The sequence below is a fragment of the Triticum aestivum genome, chromosome 2B, assembly GCF_018294505.1.
Source record: "Triticum aestivum cultivar Chinese Spring chromosome 2B, IWGSC CS RefSeq v2.1, whole genome shotgun sequence".
Lineage (NCBI taxonomy): Eukaryota > Viridiplantae > Streptophyta > Magnoliopsida > Poales > Poaceae > Triticum > Triticum aestivum.
In genome coordinates, this window is record NC_057798.1 from 779,071,166 (window position 1) to 779,088,676 (window position 17,511).

General features: G+C 47.0%; 1 protein-coding gene and 3 long non-coding RNA genes across 5 annotated transcripts; all 4 read right to left on the reverse strand.

Annotated features, from left to right (window-relative positions):
* Positions 1-331: 331 nt before the first annotated feature.
* On the reverse strand, positions 332-1,583 carry LOC123042688 (uncharacterized). The gene is made up of 3 exons (XR_006418867.1): positions 1,527-1,583; positions 739-864; positions 332-417 (listed from the first exon to the last, which is right to left on the reverse strand). It is a non-coding gene; the product is annotated as an uncharacterized lncRNA (long non-coding RNA).
* A 1,546-nt stretch (positions 1,584-3,129) lies between these two features.
* On the reverse strand, positions 3,130-7,116 carry LOC123047343 (uncharacterized). 2 transcript variants are annotated; one of them, XR_006422948.1, is made up of 4 exons: positions 6,822-7,007; positions 5,881-6,163; positions 4,425-5,716; positions 3,130-3,928 (listed from the first exon to the last, which is right to left on the reverse strand). It is a non-coding gene; the product is annotated as an uncharacterized lncRNA (long non-coding RNA). The 2 variants fall into 2 exon arrangements; XR_006422947.1 differs by lacking the exons at positions 3,130-3,928; positions 4,425-5,716 and having other exon boundaries at positions 5,832-6,163; positions 6,822-7,116.
* Positions 7,117-7,361: 245 nt separating this feature from the next.
* On the reverse strand, positions 7,362-8,152 carry LOC123047345 (uncharacterized). The gene is made up of 2 exons (XR_006422949.1): positions 7,887-8,152; positions 7,362-7,641 (listed from the first exon to the last, which is right to left on the reverse strand). It is a non-coding gene; the product is annotated as an uncharacterized lncRNA (long non-coding RNA).
* Positions 8,153-8,167: 15 nt separating this feature from the next.
* LOC123039634 (uncharacterized) lies at positions 8,168-11,099 on the reverse strand. The gene is made up of 2 exons (XM_044462710.1): positions 10,535-11,099; positions 8,168-8,288 (listed from the first exon to the last, which is right to left on the reverse strand). Exons 1-2 carry the CDS (start codon positions 11,097-11,099, stop codon positions 8,269-8,271), a joined length of 585 nt encoding a protein of 194 aa, XP_044318645.1. The 3' UTR covers positions 8,168-8,268.
* Positions 11,100-17,511: the final 6,412 nt, after the last annotated feature.

The window sequence follows — 17,511 nt, forward strand, 5'->3', positions numbered from 1 at the left end:
CTACTTGTAGCTACTATACACATTCACAAGACATTAGGCCTTTCATGTAATATTTTTCTAGGCAAGAAAACATTGCTATATGACGTAACTCGTAGTAGTAGGTAAATTCACAAACTGTGTATGTTGTATCAATGACTCTGTTGTAATCAAACTTTGAAGCTACAATCAGATAAAGGAATAATATGAACTTCAGTTAACTGATGTAAAATAACAAAAAGAGGCATGTCTAAAGAACACAATGGAAGAATAGAAAAATGCATGTAGAAGATTACACATGATCTAATCATATACCTTGCCACCCAAAATTTTGCCTTTGTCGTATCAATGAGTTTGCTATAAATGAGGAAGTAGTAATTTTTGCACGTACTCTAGGTGTTTTGTCATCGGTTGAACGACAAGCTTCTTCATTTTTGGAAACTACACGAACAAGACAAAACATTTGTTCACAGTAAGTTAGTAACCCTAAAGGATCTACTTACTCGGACAAATTCATAAGAACAAACTGCATATACAGTAAAACACAACGAGCTCTGAATCAAAGTATAACTATTTGAAAATCTTTGGAGAAGATCAAACAATACATCATTGCATCACTACTCGGGGTCACTAACGGAGGCGCCAATTCCTTCGAGCTGGGGAAAGGGGAATTGAAGGTGCTCGGCAGAACTGGAAGGGGGAGAAATGAAAACCTCAAACACTACCATTTGAAGAGCAGAGGATATATATTTAGGCACTCACAGAAATAATCACCGGAGGTCCTGTACAGATACAAGTAGGTGGTGGCATCGCCGTCTTAGCTCGGTTGTCCAAGCAACACAGAATGTCCTGATCACCACACAGTTGAAATTGAAAGTGTTTGCAACTCTGCAAATTATATACATATCCAACGATTCAGTTGGGAGTTTATTCTGCACCATTTGTGAAAACACACACTCACAAGCAATTCGTTGAGTAGACACCGTGAAATAAAATTATATTGTGAAAAATACTATTTATCAAACAGGTGAAACAAACTAATCAGGTGCATCTCCGTAAGCAAAGAAAAAGGCAGACCAAAATCTATAGGATATGAGACATATATATCTCTTTGTTTATATATAGACACACACACACACACACGTCATAATACCTTGACTTTCTTCCAGAGACTAAACATTGGTTTGTGGACTAAAAACTCAGAGAAAAAATTACCAGAATGGGTAAATGAGTAATGGAGCAAACATGCACATTACTGAGAGAGAACACATGTCCAGTGCATACAGTTATAAACAACCATACTTATATAATTTCCATGTGGGAGAAGTATATTAGGTTATGAAAGCAAGCGCCGTCGTTCGTGATTTTAACGCACACGACTGATGTCATGTCACTATGGTGCCAACCGGCTTGCCCATGACACAGCTAGATTCTGTCACCTCAATCTTTGTAATCTCATCATCTTAGGACATGCCACATTTTGCAATGTTGTGAGTAGATGACAGATAAGATGTAGCAGTGTATAATGGAATTAGGGGTGGATCAGCAACCTGACATGCGCGGGGGAGGTACTCTGCCCGCCACTTCCCATCCCTAGAGGGGGCGTGCAGGGTCGGCTACCATCACCTTGACGCTCGGCCCACGAGACTACCATAGATGTATTCTCACCTGCGTCGATGCCACGTGCATGACGCCACGACCGCGGCTGCCACAGCCTGGCCTCTCCTACAAGTAAAAAAGTAAATCACACCAAAATCAACACAAAAGGCACACCAAATCAAGTTGAGAAGTGAGAGTGCAAGGGATTCATCGTACCTGCTCCGAGTAGGTCGAGACGCAATAGTAAATCCCACCGGCTGCCTTCATGTCCGTTCATGATTGGAACAGGCATGTTTCAGCCAGCTCGAGGTGCACTTACCAAGGTTGCAAATTACATGATTTACGTATATATATTGTGAGAAGAAAACCCAAAAAAACGATTGCATGTATTTTTAGCGAAGTGTGCTTCTGAACCACAGCTTGGAATTGTGTAATCACGACATGACATCATGATTCCCCAAAACAATTCAGACCATAGTTAGCACAGTATGGACACCTAAATCTTGAACATTCTAAAATAATTACAATATCCTCATTTTTCTCTATTTATACCAGAAATTAAGAAGAACCGCAAGCAATCATCAGGAAATACCAAATCTAGGGGTTACAGAAAGTCAAAGTGTTCCCATCAAACTGTGGAGAACACTAATGTTCTATCTTGTTTTTAATCAAAACTAATGTTCTACCCGGGAAGAAAAATGACAGATGCAACTCACGCAGATGACCAGGCCTAGGTAATTTATAGCAGATGTCCACCCGTGAGTCCTTTTTCTGCGGATTAAAAGAAACACTTGCAAGTTGTTAAACCAAAAACAGTGAATATAGCATGCAAGTAATAATCAGAATATTATTCAGCTTCCATTTCCATGAATCAATCAGAGATAAAGTTGATCTTTATTTGACATTCAATCAAACAGTCCCAATCAAATTTAATTTGGGGCAGGGTAGAAAGATGCAAGTCATAATAGGGAGAAAAGCTATCAAGAATGCCATGCTGCTTGTTGCGACAAATTTACCATGTTACACCTTTTCGTGGAAGGGTCAAAAGATCTGGATGCGCTTATCTGAAATTCTTAAATGATCAGTTCAAACAAATTATAGAGCCAAAGCAATTCAAAATTTAGCATTATGAAGGAAAGGCTCGTGATTAGTATGCAAATACGAAAGGCACAAGATTACTACGAAGTAGGATGACTGTCTGCCAAAGGCAAAAATAACTCAGTTTTATGCTTTTCTAAACTAAAGCAGAAACGACCGTACAATTGCAGGAGAAAAATTGATGTATGCTTTTTCTAACCTCAGCAGTAACGAACAGACAATTGCGGCAAACAGGCTTGGGCATCACAATCGAGAACATCTATCACCAGCATACCGCACCGATTGCGACACCTCATGTTGTCAATCTACACTCTGAAATATGTCTACATACATCCGTATGTCATAGTTCATTTGAAATGTCAAGAAAGACAAATATTTGGAAACGGATGGAGTAATAGATAACTTATGTGCCCCATAAAAGGATACCAAACGCCGTGTGAGAGATAAGAATTCAGGGTGACATCTGTCTATACAATTAGTTTTCAAGGCAAACTTTTGCACCAAGATTGTGACATAGTCACATTCCATCGAATGAACATGTGATGCTGACCGAAGACTTGATCAACTGTTTAAATATGCCTATGATAAAAAATAGTTTATTCAAAGCACATTTATCTAAGAATGTAGTACGATTTGTTTAAAGTCAAAAATGAGAGATTTGGTTACATCCTAAATTATCATATATATTGAGGAATAAATTTCATCAACTCATGATCTAAAATGAAAGGACTTCTTATTAGTGGCATAAAGTCGTGAGAAAGCCATGTTATATGCACTCTATTATGTGTTGGAGCACATGTGTGCTCGTTATCCCTCCCATCAAGTTGCCCCGGGATTTACAGCCCAACACGCATAGGCCACTAATAATCTATGTATGCTTCTTTTGAACAGTGAATATGGCCCACATCTGAAGTCCATGAAACATGACTATGTGAGGCACTTTCACACCGGATCGAATGTCAGACCACCATATGGGTCGTCCAAGACGAGATTCTGGACTAACAGAGTCATTTTCGAGTCGATTTATTATGTCTGACTCATGCATGTGGCTTCCCTTCCCCTACACAACTAAAGCTCGTCCCTCACTGGCTAAAGCGAACTCCACCTAGATCCACCATTCCCCCGCAGTCAATTCTTCCTCATCAGCCATTCCCGAAGACATCTTGCCGCTCATTCCTGGCTTCGATTGCGGAGAGCAGATCATAACATAGATTGCCCATAGTGTGGCAAATGTCGGCAATCTGCCCCCGGTCACCTGCAACCACAAGAGTCCCTTTAGTATGAATCAGATTCACACCATAACCATTTGCAACAATCTAGTCCTCTAATACAAGCCCATCATAATTCTCAATAGTCATTAAAATATGGAATCAAAACAGCTAACAATCTATCATGTATCCAAAATTGACACCTATGCTTATCATACATGCCGGAGAAAAATAGCTACAATGTTGCTGTCAAGATAACATTTTGGAAGCATTTTCTCTCAAATAAGTATTAATAGATCAGACACTGACAAAATGATTATGGTAGTGTAAACCAAACGAAATGACATGGCCCACACACCAATCTATTCAGGAGTGTTACATTAATCCAACAATTTGTTCAGCGCATGGTAGCTATATAAATAATCCAGATATCATTCGTGTTGACAGAAATTAGCAATGCTCCCAAGTACATACAAAATTGTCGAGAGAGAATTTCCTAGCATGCTGAGTTTCCAAAGACTGGACTTCTTAATAATGACACACCTTCGTGTCCATGCAGGAGCTTTAGGGTCGATCAGGCCATAGATTTCTTCGATGTTGGCGACGAATCTTCCGTTCAAGCTTCCGTTGCCCCTCCACCACACATATTTGCGCGTCTCCACTCACTCCCCTCATAGGCGGCCGCTGCTCGACATGTTGAGCCACTCATGGCTGTCTCCACTCACTCCCCTCATAGGAATAGTGAACCGTAAAAATATTTTCAGAGTATTAGGCTTGTATCATGAATTATGTTCGCTTCTATCAATGCTTCAAGACGCAAAGCTTTTTGTGTTTGCTAAGAAAACTAAGCAAATATGAAGGTAAAAGGAAATCATCAATATAATTCCGCAAAAACTACTACATGGAACGGACATGAAATGTTGCGGAAATTGCTGAATCTTGCTTTTCTGGAACAACGATATAGAGTGTTCACTACTGACTTGCACATACTTTGCAATCAGAAAAAAGCTTCATCAATTATGTAGACGCGGTGAAAGGGAATACAACATACAAAATCTAGATACAGAATTCAAGATAATAAAGCTAGATGGAGCTAACACGACACAATATGCTTCATCGTTTAGCGGGTACTCCCATGCATATACTAAATCATATAGACATACACTTCAACCATCAGAACTATGCCAGAACTGGAACTGGTTTGTTCTTACATGTCATTTCCAGTGAGAAAAGGGGGATGCTATACATTCCAAGTCGCAAAAATTGTCTTAAAATTATAAGAAGCAAACTAAAAATTATAAATAATCAGAAGAAGTGCTCCCGCTGAGCGAAAACACATTGCATCTGAACAATGCAAAGCAACTGCAGCACATAAGCTAGCACCTTATTCATGCTTTAAAGGTGTACAGTTTGACCACCTACTTGTAGCTACTATACACATTCACAAGACATTAGGCCTTTCATGTAATATTTTTCTAGGCAAGAAAACATTGCTATATGACGTAACTCGTAGTAGTAGGTAAATTCACAAACTGTGTATGTTGTATCAATGACTCTGCTGTAATCAAACTTTGAAGCTACAATCAGATAAAGGAATAATATGAACTTCAGTTAACTGATGTAAAATAACAAAAAGAGGCATGTCTAAAGAACACAATGGAAGAATAGAAAAATGCATGTAGAAGATTACACATGATCTAATCATATACCTTGCCACCCAAAATTTTGCCTTTGTCGTATCAATGAGTTTGCTGTAAATGAGGAAGTAGTAATTTTTGCACGTACTCTAGGTGTTTTGTCATCGGTTGAACGACAAGCTTCTTCATTTTTGGAAACTACACGAACAAGACAAAACATTTGTTCACAGTAAGTTAGTAACCCTAAAGGATCTACTTACTCGGAGAAATTCATAAGAACAAACTGCATATACAGTAAAACACAACGAGCTCTGAATCAAAGTATAACTATTTGAAAATCTTTGGAGAAGATCAAACAATACATCATTGCATCACTACTCGGGGTCACTAACGGAGGCGCCAATTCCTTCGAGCTGGGGAAAGGGGAATTGAAGGTGCTCGGCAGAACTGGAAGGGGGAGAAATGAAAACCTCAAACACTACCATTTGAAGAGCAGAGGATATATATTTAGGCACTCACAGAAATAATCATCGGAGGTCCTGTACAGATACAAGTAGGTGGTGGCATCGCCGTCTTAGCTCGGTTGTCCAAGCAACACAGAATGTCCTGATCACCACACAGTTGAAATTGAAAGTGTTTGCAACTCTGCAAATTATATACATATCCAACGATTTAGTTGGGAGTTTATTCTGCACCATTTGTGAAAACACACACTCACAAGCAATTCGTTGAGTAGACACCATGAAATAAAATTATATTGTGAAAAATACTATTTATCAAACAGGTGAAACAAACTAATCAGGTGCATCTCCGTAAGCAAAGAAAAAGGCAGACCAAAATCTATAGGATATGAGACATATATATCTCTTTGTTTATATATAGACACACACACACACGTCATAATACCTTGACTTTCTTCCAGAGACTAAACATTGGTTTGTGGACTAAAAACTCAGAGAAAAAATTACCAGAATGGGTAAATGAGTAATGGAGCAAACATGCACATTACTGAGAGAGAACACATGTCCAGTGCATACAGTTATAAACAACCATACTTATATAATTTCCATGTGGGAGAAGTATATTAGGTTATGAAAGCAAGCGCCGTCGTTCGTGATTTTAACGCACACGACTGATGTCATGTCACAATGGTGCCAACCGGCTTGCCCATGACACAGCTAGATTCTGTCACCTCAATCTTTGTAATCTCATCATCTTAGGACATGCCACATCTTGCAATGTTGTGAGTAGATGACAGATAAGATGTAGCAGTGTATAATGGAATTAGGGGTGGATCAGCAACCTGACATGCGCGGGGGAGGTACTCTGCCCGCCACTTCCCATCCCTAGAGGGGGCGTGGAGGGTCGGCTACCATCACCTTGACGCTCGGCCCACGAGACTACCATAGATGTATTCTCACCTGCGTCGATGCCACGTGCATGACGCCACGACCGCGGCTGCCACAGCCTGGCCTCTCCTACAAGTAAAAAAGTAAATCACACCAAAATCAACACAAAAGGCACACCAAATCAAGTTGAGAAGTGAGAGTGCAAGGGATTCATCGTACCTGCTCCGAGTAGGTCGAGACGCAATAGTAAATCCCACCGGTGCCTTCATGTCCGTTCATGACTGGAACAGGCATGTTTCAGCCAGCTCGAGGTGCACTTACCAAGGTTGCAAATTACATGATTTACGTATATATATTGTGAGAAGAAAACCCAAAAAAAACGATTGCATGTATTTTTAGCGAAGTGTGCTTCTGAACCACAGCTTGGAATTGTGTAATCACGACATGACATCATGATTCCCCAAAACAATTCAGACCATAGTTAGCACAGTATGGACACCTAAATCTTGAACATTCTAAAATAATTACAATATCCTCATTTTTCTCTATTTATACCAGAAAGTAAGAAGAACCGCAAGCAATCATCAGGAAATACCAAATCTAGGGGTTACAGAAAGTCAAAGTGTTCCCATCAAACTGTGGAGAACACTAATGTTCTATCTTGTTTTTAATCAAAACTAATGTTCTACCTGGGAAGAAAAATGACAGATGCAACTCACGCAGATGACCAGGCCTAGGTAATTTATAGCAGATGTCCACCCGTGAGTCCTTTTTCTGCGGATTAAAAGAAACACTTGCAAGTTGTTAAACCAAAAACAGTGAATATAGCATGCAAGTAATAATCAGAATATTATTCAGCTTCCATTTCCATGAATCAATCAGAGATAAAGTTGATCTTTATTTGACATTCAATCAAACAGTCCCAATCAAATTTAATTTGGGGCAGGGTAGAAAGATGCAAGTCATAATAGGAAGAAAAGCTATCAAGAATGCCATGCTGCTTGTTGCGACAAATTTACCATGTTACACCTTTTCGTGGAAGGGTCAAAAGATCTGGATGCGCTTATCTGAAATTCTTAAATGATCAGTTCAAACAAATTATAGAGCCAAAGCAATTCAAAATTTAGCATTATGAAGGAAAGGCTCGTGATTAGTATGCAAATACGAAAGGCACAAGATTACTACGAAGTAGGATGACTGTCTGCCAAAGGCAAAAATAACTCAGTTTTATGCTTTTCTAAACTAAAGCAGAAACGACCGTACAATTGCAGGAGAAAAATTGATGTATGCCTTTTCTAACCTCAGCAGTAACGAACACACAATTGCGGCAGACAGGCTTGGGCATCACAATCGAGAACATCTATCACCAGCATACCGCACCGATTGCGACACCTCATGTTGTCATGCACGCAGTAGCAGACCTAGCAGCACAGATCAAAGAGTATTATATAAAACTGTAGCAATTCATATGTAAACCATTATTTTTCAATCACACACACAAATAACTAAATTGAATCGATAACAAACTTACAAAATATAGCTGACACCACTAATGTAGTAGGCTACTCAATGCCACAATAAACAAAACCAATCAACCAGGTACTCAAGTAGCATTATTTACAACAGTAGTGACTTCAGATTCAAAAGGTGTAGATAGAATGAACAAGCTTAATATCTAGTCTTTCTTGTAGTCTAACCTCACCCGACATTGATGCTAGATAGATGGAATTGCACATGTTTAAACTTGGTTCTCCTAGGGCGTGTTTGGTTGCCTGGGTGGCTTTCTGCTGCATTGCATGGAGGATCCAGGGTGAGGACGGCCAGGTTGAGGCGATGCAAAGTTCCATCGAGATGGCTGTTTGGTGAACTTGCATCATATGGCTGCACGAGCTGCAATTTTGTCCGAGTGTCGCTGAAATTGATGCGGAAGAGGAGCACGCATCATCGCGGGCGACGGGATCCAGGTCTCGACAGCTCCGGACAGTGGGATCCTCGCTCTCGGCGGCACGGGAGGCAGGATCTGGCGTGCGGCGGCAGCGCTTGGTTGAGGACGGCGATGACCCTTGCTGAGATGCATCGTTCTTCGGTCCTGATGTTGGCGGCGTTCTTCCTCGGCGGTTGGACTTCGAGGAAGCTGTATTGCTTGCGTCCATGGCCGGCGACTGAGCGTAGAAGGGAGTTGGGCGTGGCGTGGATCAGAGGAGAGCCCAAGGGGTCGTGTGGAGGCGCTCGCCGTCGTGGAGGCGCGTGGAGGCCAGCGGCCGGCGGCGGGGTGGGCTCGAGTTGCGGGAGGGCCGGTCGATGGGGTCATGGGGAGGCGGGGAGGAGTGGCGGCGGCGCTTGGGAAGAGACGGAAGGGAGACGAGAGAAAACGAGCGAGCGAGCGAGCCTGCATCCGAGATACGCTCGAATCCTGCGTATCCCTCAGCCTGGCTGAGAGGCCCCTTTTTGCACCCACCGGGCCAGACTGAAGGGCCCATGCAGTTTACCAAACGACCCAAATTTTGCATGGTGGATGCGAGCCACATGCAACGCAGGGATCCAAACACGCCCCTAGTATCGAAAATCTCCACATGCATCAACTAATTAATCAGTGGCAAAAAGGAGCTTTCGATGGAAGAGAAAGAAATAAAAACCCTGCAGAAAATTGACTGTTGGCAGCAGTGGACGGGAACGACCAACAATAAAACAACAGAAGCTTGTTTAGTTAGCCTGTGTACCATGACCTGGCTCATCATAATAACATCTTCTGCAGTCAAGGAAAGCAAATCAAAACCCTATGTGTACCATGAGGTGCATACATCACATCTCTGCACACAAAGAAAAAAAAATCACCAGATCATTCAGCAACAGGGTGACAAACACAGACAGAAGAAAGAAGAAATCCATAAACAGAGAAGCTGAACCAATCTCTGCAAAAATGAAAAGAAAAAATGTGCACACACACGCACATATCAGCCAGTTCTAGCATGCATCGATCCATCAAAGCATTAAGCCATCAGCCACCCATTAGAGAAGTTAAAAATGAAAGGATTCAAACTTACGCATCAATCCATCTAAGCATCAGGCCAAAGGCAGCGGGAGCGAAGTGCTCTGATGAATCCGCTTTGCACAGCTCTGATTCCCTTGCGCATCTCGGCGGCGACGCAACCCCGGCCCCTTCACTCACCTCTACTGCGGCGCTAACCTGACCCCCTTTCTCTATCTTGTCCCTCCTCACGTCGCCCCTGATCGACATCCAGACAAAGGGCGCACATAGCTTGGGCCCGAGCTGTGCGTGGCAGTGGATCCACGGCGGCGGCGGCGGCGTCCTGGGGATGCTGATCCATGACGGGTGATGTATCCTAGGCTAGGCGGGAGAGATTGCTCTTGCTTTACACATTGAGAGAGACAGACACAAGGGCTTGATTCGTTCCTCACATGCAGCCTAGGCGGGAGGATTAGATAGCTGTTGTTGCTGTTATTTTCAAACTCCCATCAAGTGTTGTGTAGACTGCTAGTGAGATTTAATCACACTGCGTATATATGCTCAACCAAACATGCAGGCCAGTTCAAGATGGATTATTCGCCAGTTTATCCTCATCCTAGATCCATCACTACCACTAATCGACACATCAGCAAGCTGCAGTTTTGGTAGGGAGGGGAAAGGAAGGAGGAGGAGGCGTACCTTGGGCGTACAGGTCCTGCAGCCCGACGGGAGGGAGATGCTGCAGATGTCGCCGGGTCGAGGTCCACCGCCGCAACAAGCACCCCCATACGCCTTGCCCCAACACCGAGAGAAGGGGTTGGATCCCGATGCTGACGGCTAGGCTAGGGTTCGTCGCCGGCCTCCATCCGGATGTTGCGGGTGCGGATCCGGCGCCGTCGTCGCCGTAACAGATCCATGGCCATCTCCACGCCCCCATCATCAGGATCCTCGTGATCCACGACGGCCGCGTCTGCCCGAATCGGCGTTGGCGGATGCGGCTGCGAGATCGCACGAGAGGACGGCGGCTCTGTGTCGTCGAGGGGATCGATAGGTAGCGCCGGAAGTGAGGGAGAAGGTGGGGCGGGGCGACGCCAGGATCGCAGGAGGAGATGGGGGGCGGGCGGCGCCGGGAGCCAGGGAGGAGGACGGGGCTGGCGGCGTCGGGCGGTGGCGACGGGATAGGCCTCGCTCGTGCGTGCGAGTCGCCTGATTTTTTGTCGTTGTTTTCTCTTTCGTAGGTCTTTTTTCGCTGGTCTTTTTTCATTGAGGCATGCGAGTGCGAGGCGCGAGGCGTGCGAGGACTGGAGGCATCGCTCCGTTTTTACGTGGTTTTGGTTGGTTTTTCTTTTTGGTACGGGGAAGTGGGAGGTGGGATTGAGGACGAAAATAAACCGGACGAAAATAAAACCCGGAACGCGACCTACCAACCGAGACATTAGGAGTTTAAATTAAGCAGGCTGTGATTATCGTTTCAGTTGAGCAGGCAAAGGTTTCTGACGCGAGTGCACGGCCTGGCGCAGCCGATTCTTTGGTCGACCTCCGCGCCGAAAATCTGGAGGCCGCCGGCCGCTGACAGCATCAGTGCAGCATGTGGCGCCAGTACGTATCCGCTCAAGTAGGCACGTGAATTTTTGTTGGTTTGCCCGTCGAACCTTTGATGATGCCGACAAGGCCCGGTGGTGACCGAAACCCAGGATTCGGGAGATGGGAGGTTCTGGTCGGCGGCTCCACGCCTGCAATGCAACTGCATGGCTGGCGTCTGCGGGGGCGGCGCCGATGCCGACACGCCCGTGACCTTGCCGGCCCGCCCGTACGTACTACCGTGCGCCGTGCTACGTGAGACCAACTCCACCGCGTGACCCCAAACTGACATTCATTTTGCCAGCGGCCCTATTTCACGCCAGCAGCCCTAGTTCACGCCAGCAACAAAGCCAGCGGCCTACGCGTCCTCGCCGGCAACACAGCCAGCGGCCGACAACACAGCCAGCCTTCAAAATGAAAAGTTTTGTTCGCCGACAACATAGCTAGCGGCCGGCAACACAGCCAGCCTTCAAAATGAAAAGTTTTGTTCGCCGACAACATAGCTAGCGGCCGGCAACACAACAAGCCTCCGCGACGTCGGCAACTGGCAGTGCGGAGGCCGGGCGACCGACGAGCATGTGCTCGTCGGGCCGACGGCCGCAACAGAGAAACCCGTCGGACGACAAATGCGAAGCATGAGGAGGGTGTGCGCTTTGTTGACGATGGCCTCCTTCTCCTCGACCTTGGCCTTGACGACCTCTCTCCGGTCCTCCTCTTCGCCGATTCCGCGTTCAACTTGGCGATCTCCTCCGGCGTGCACTCCAACCGCGGCTTTCTTGGCGCCTTGTCCTTCTTCTTCTTGCCCATTTCGGATGGGTCAACGGTCAGGCCGCCGGAATTCGGCTGGGCGTCGGCCATGGAAGGGAGAGGGAGGGGGCGGCGGGACGTGGGAGGGTTCAGGGGGAAATGGCACCAAAAGGGCCGCGGGGGGAGGGGGGGTTGCTTTGTGCCACCGACAGGCGGGCCAGGGCGGACAAGCGCGTGCGTCCCGCCCGTCCGCGCGCTGTCCGTTTCACCCTAAAATCGACGCAAACTTGGGCCGAGGATGGGTCGAAAGTGGACAGAAAACGGACAAAAATTTGTTTGCTCCCGTGCGCTGGGCCGTCTGGTTCGTCCGTTTTAACTCAAACGGATGCGCGCGGACAGGATGAAGTCGCGCGGTGGAGTTGGCCTGAGGCCGACGGTGTTGCCGGCCGAGAGCAGGTCCCCGGGTACGCATGCGCGCATCCTCCAAATTCCCGAGCTCCACAAAATCAGAGCTGCCGTGAAGCCACCGCCACGAGCACGATCTCCGTCTATTCCCGAGCAGTAACGCTGGGATTAATGATCTGATCCTCCTCCGCTTAAGGAGAGAATCTTTCTTGCTTTCCATGGCAACTTGGCAGCCCCTCCCAGCTCAACGTATCTGCATTCTGCAGTCATCGCTCTGCTCCTCCTGTGCCAGCCAGCAAAGGATACGATACGATTCCCCGTCTGTCACAAAGCGCTTTCTTTTTTACCGTGTGCTTGATTTATACTCTGTTGATTCGGGAACCAAAGCGTGGCATGCATGTTGCCGCGATGCTACTGCATGGTACAGTAGTACTTCCTGCCCGTGATCATTTCGAGTGTTGCGTGCTGGATCCTCGAGGATTGTATTCTCACGAGCTGCCCCTACGTGCGACAACCAACTTGCAGAGGGTAAAGCTAGGGGAATGGAGAACATGGTTCTCGACTTCCGAAATCGGCAAGGCAGTGTGAGTGAATGCCTTTGCCTCTGGGAGAAAGCGAATTGTTCGTCTAGCTTGTCCTTGGAGGCGACGTAGTACAGCAAGTTGCACCTTTTACACGTGCTACCACAGGGCCAAGGATCTTGAGTATCCGAGTCGGGGAAATGGCGTGGAAACTACTCCCTCCGTCCCATAATATAAGAATGTTTTTTGCACTATACTAATGCAAAAAACGCTTTTATATTATGGGACATGTTAGAATAAATCTGAGGCGTTCCGTCGATCTACCGAGAACCAAGCAATCGCACAAGCATGACACCGAGATTTGTTAACGAGGTTCACCGATATGGCTACATCCCGGGGCTTGACTACGGGCGCTCCTCCCCGTGACATCGTCACAATACCGCACCCCGGCCGCCCGGGCGCCGGCACACGCTGCCGGCTTCCCCGCGTGCCCGTGCTATTATGTTGGCATAGGTTACATCATGTGTCTACCCCCGATATATATGAGAGGCCTAGGATACAGGTGTCCTATTAGGACACAACTCCTATCATATCTACACACAGTCCAAAACCAAGTCCAACTGTAACCTACCTTGTACAATAATATTCGACACAATTCTAACAAACTCCACCTTGGCGAATATTCTTCACCACCTTGAATTCATCCATGCATCGAACCTACTTGTACATTGGACTTGAGATATGCCATGAGCACCGCTGCTAGTCCCGGACTCCATGTGACTCCACCTGCAACTTGTAGTCCCTCCTTTTCTTGACCACAGTCAACACTCGAGCAAAATTAAGTCCCTTATTACTCTAGTCCGTGCTCCCAACTTCCGGAGAATCCGTTCAACGCCATCACCGACCACTGTCTGCGTGAAAGTGAACAACTCACATATTGGACGCCACATATAAGAGTTAGCTGAACTCAACATCACCGCTCTTTCTTGATCGTCTGTCTGAAACTTGAAGGAATTTCACCGTCGCCATGTGTCACCCTGAGTCAAATTCACAGTTGTCTCATCCTTTTTTTCCCGGATAGTCTCTGACATGTCCCATAGCTATAGCACTCCGCCTCCTTCCTTGTCATCCGTACTTTGCCATGTGCACTGAACACCACAGAATATACGGTCATGTACTCTCTCAGCTTTTGACAATTTTAGACCCTCCGCCACTTTCTCAGATTCTCCATGGTCAACTCCTGTCCATCTTCCGGCACCGATAGACCCAGTCACCAACTTGAATCCGGTACTCGTCAACACTGCTTCAGCACCCCCTGCACACTTTGTCTAACAACATATCTGACCACCGGTGCCCTGGTCTGTCATTGTGTCCCGTGCTTACCGCACGCCTCGCCGCTATCACCGCGTCGAGTCTCTGCTGTCCTGGTCGAGTCTCCCGGGCCGCAAACCCACACCACTCAAACCCCTACTGCAGAGAACCACCGATCATCACCGACCGATGCCGAGTATAACGTCTCCATCAGACCACTGGTACCCAGTCCGATCCACACGTGTCTCTCGCTATCCTGCTGAAATTGGCTTCGACTCTCCGAATTCTTACGCCGTAGCCCCTCCATCAGCTCAGAGTGAAGTCGTCCATCAGACTCCAGCTCCACCTTCAACATGACTCCATGGTAGATGATCGGTCCACCCTCGCGCCCCGTTGACTTCAAGCTCTCTCATGTGTGCACTGCCTTGAATCAACCCTGCGCCATAGTCTTGTCGAAGCCGCACAAGCCCTCGGGCCCGCACCACATGTTTCCACGCCCCAGAAGTCGGCCACCATCAGCATCACGCTCCTATGTCGTCGTCGCTGAAATCACCGCCGTCTTCTGCTTTGGCCGACATCCCCGTCGATCCGTCAGACAGTCCAGTCCGACCCAGCCGAAGTTATCTGACTGCAATCATGCTCCACCCCGCATCTTGTCCGCCCGCACGTCTCAGTGCATTGCTTGACGCCCTGTGTCTGCATGATCCCTCACGACACGCTCCAGGCTCCACAAGCCTTATACGCACGTCGCCAATTTACTGTCGTCTCTGTCGTAGGACGTTCTAACTGACCAAAAGCCATCTGTCCGACCACGCCCCACCAGTTGTCCTCCTGCCGTGTGGCTCTCCGATCACCCGCTGCTCACCTAATGGCTTCTCTCGCTAAAACCATCAGGACTCGCACGACTCTGTATTTGTTTGTCCACGTCGTCCATGCTCTACGGCCCTGACAACACTTGCAAACCTAACTCTGCCGATTATCGTAGTCCCCTGAGCAAGCTGATCATGCCAACACCATCTAAACTATACAGGAACCATCCCTGCTGCCCATGACACCTTGATATTCCTTGTAATTGTCTAGAACCACGATAATATAATCGCAATCCAACAGCCAACACCAGTCCTCCTCTTACACATCACGTATCTTCCTGATGCATGCACTCCATGTACTTTTGACTAGCACAAACAGCACCAAATACACAACGTGTCCTGGATCCTGCCCTTGACTTTTGATTGCTCTTTTCCTTTTAACAAATCTCCTGTCACCTGCATCCACCGAAGCTCCTTCTGTAGACCTGTAGCGACCAAAGCTGCTCCCTGATCGACCGCCTGCGTGTCTAGCTTCCTGCGCCTGGGCCATCTAAGTGCCATGGGCCTGCTGCTGCATCCAGCCCAGCCCCAGCCTCCATCGAGCGATCGGCGTGGAAAGCACGCTAGCTCGCCGGCCACGCGTGTGTCGAGCCTCGCGAGCCGCCTCCCTGCTGCCGCTAGCTGTACGTGTTCCGCTCGGATCCTGCCACCTCGAACACAGCTACCGCCGCACGCACTTTCGATCTTTTGCAACTTCTAATCTCGCCGACTCTACCGTGAACTGCTTCTCCGATTCCGATTGCTTTATACGCGTCAATCTCCAACCGCTGTTGCACGTGCGCCGTACCTCCACAGCCGCCGGTCTTCGTCGCTCTCCTCTAAATCAACGATCCGCAACCTTCAGACCTTGCAACCTTGCTCTGATACCACTTGTTAGAATAAATCTGAGGCGTTCCGGCGATCTACCGAGGACCAAGCAATCGCACAAGCATGACACCGAGATTTGTTAACGAGGTTCACCGATATGGCTACATCCCGGGGCTTGACTACGGGCGCTCCTCCGCGTGACACCGTCACAATACCGCACCCCGGCCGCCCGGGCGCCGGCACACGCCGCCGGCTTCCCCGCGTGCCCGTGCTATTATGTTGGTATAGGTTACATCGTGTGTCTACCCCCGATATATATGAGAGGCCTAGGATACATGTGTCCTATTAGGACACAACTCCTACCCTGTCTACACACAGTCCAAAACCAAGTCCAACTGTAACCTACCTTGTACAATAATATTCGACACAATTCTAACAGGACAGATGAAGTAGGTAGAAAGCGACGCGAATGGGTAGACACACGACACATCTATGCACATACGTACACAACAAACGAATCTGCCTGCCCTTGCTGTCCAAAGTGATAGATTTGGCGCCCATGAGCTTTGCAGGCCGAATGTAAAACATCTTTTACATGCAAATTACAAAGGCTTGACGAATGCACTGCTCGTGCAGCCAGGCAATGCACATTTTTCAAGAAAAAAAAACGCTTGCATCGCAGCTCATATGGCCGCAAAGAGCAGAGCATGCTCCCGTCCCAGGTGAGCGAGATGTGCACACACAAAACAGTGGACTTCACCGATTGGCCACGCCAAACTATATGATGCCGCCTAATTGTTATTTTAATCTGCCTTCCGTTATTAGCATTCTTTAACCTTTGACCAAACGTCGGCACTACACCTGACCGTGGTGTGAGAAAGGGCAAAAAGGGGCGAGCTCAATGCAGGTTTACATCCAGACGGTGGTTGGGATTCGGCTTGATTTTCAACGATACGGGTGAGAAGTTTCTGCGGCGTGGAGATCAGATTGAGATATAAACGTACGTGGTTGACGTACGCAATCGCCCCGGCGGTCGAGAATGTGAGGTGCCGGCTCAAGTTGAGATGGGAGTAACTAGCAAATGGAGAGGACGGTGACCGTTTCTACTAAAAGACAAGAGTAATATTCTCAGCAAGACAGCAACGAAAAACAGGAAAAAAAGGGAGGAAAACTACTGGCCGGTTGATCACAGTACGCAGTGTAATTTCCTGCAGATATTTCAATAGATCTCCTAGCAAGCTAACTAGCTGGTCAATCGCGTCTAGTGGATATCTCATTCTTTTTTTTCACAAATCCAAAGCAGATAGATATGGTCCTCGACTTCCAAACCCAAACCTGCAAGGCTTTCGCATTGCCTTTGGGAGAAAGCGAATCCTCGAGCCAAGTTGCGGCTGCTTTACGGTACCATGCAAAGATCTCGCGTCTTGACGGTAGT

Bases quoted from the DNA above. Each gene is read 5' to 3' on its own strand.
- LOC123039634 (XM_044462710.1), bottom strand. From the start codon at position 11,099: ATGAAAAAAGACCAGCGAAAAAAGACCTACGAAAGAGAAAACAACGAC. The intron at 8,289-10,534 runs GTACGCCTCCTC...CTGTGCTGCTAG, and splicing joins GCAGGACCTGTACGCCCAAG to GTCTGCTACTGCGTGCATGA.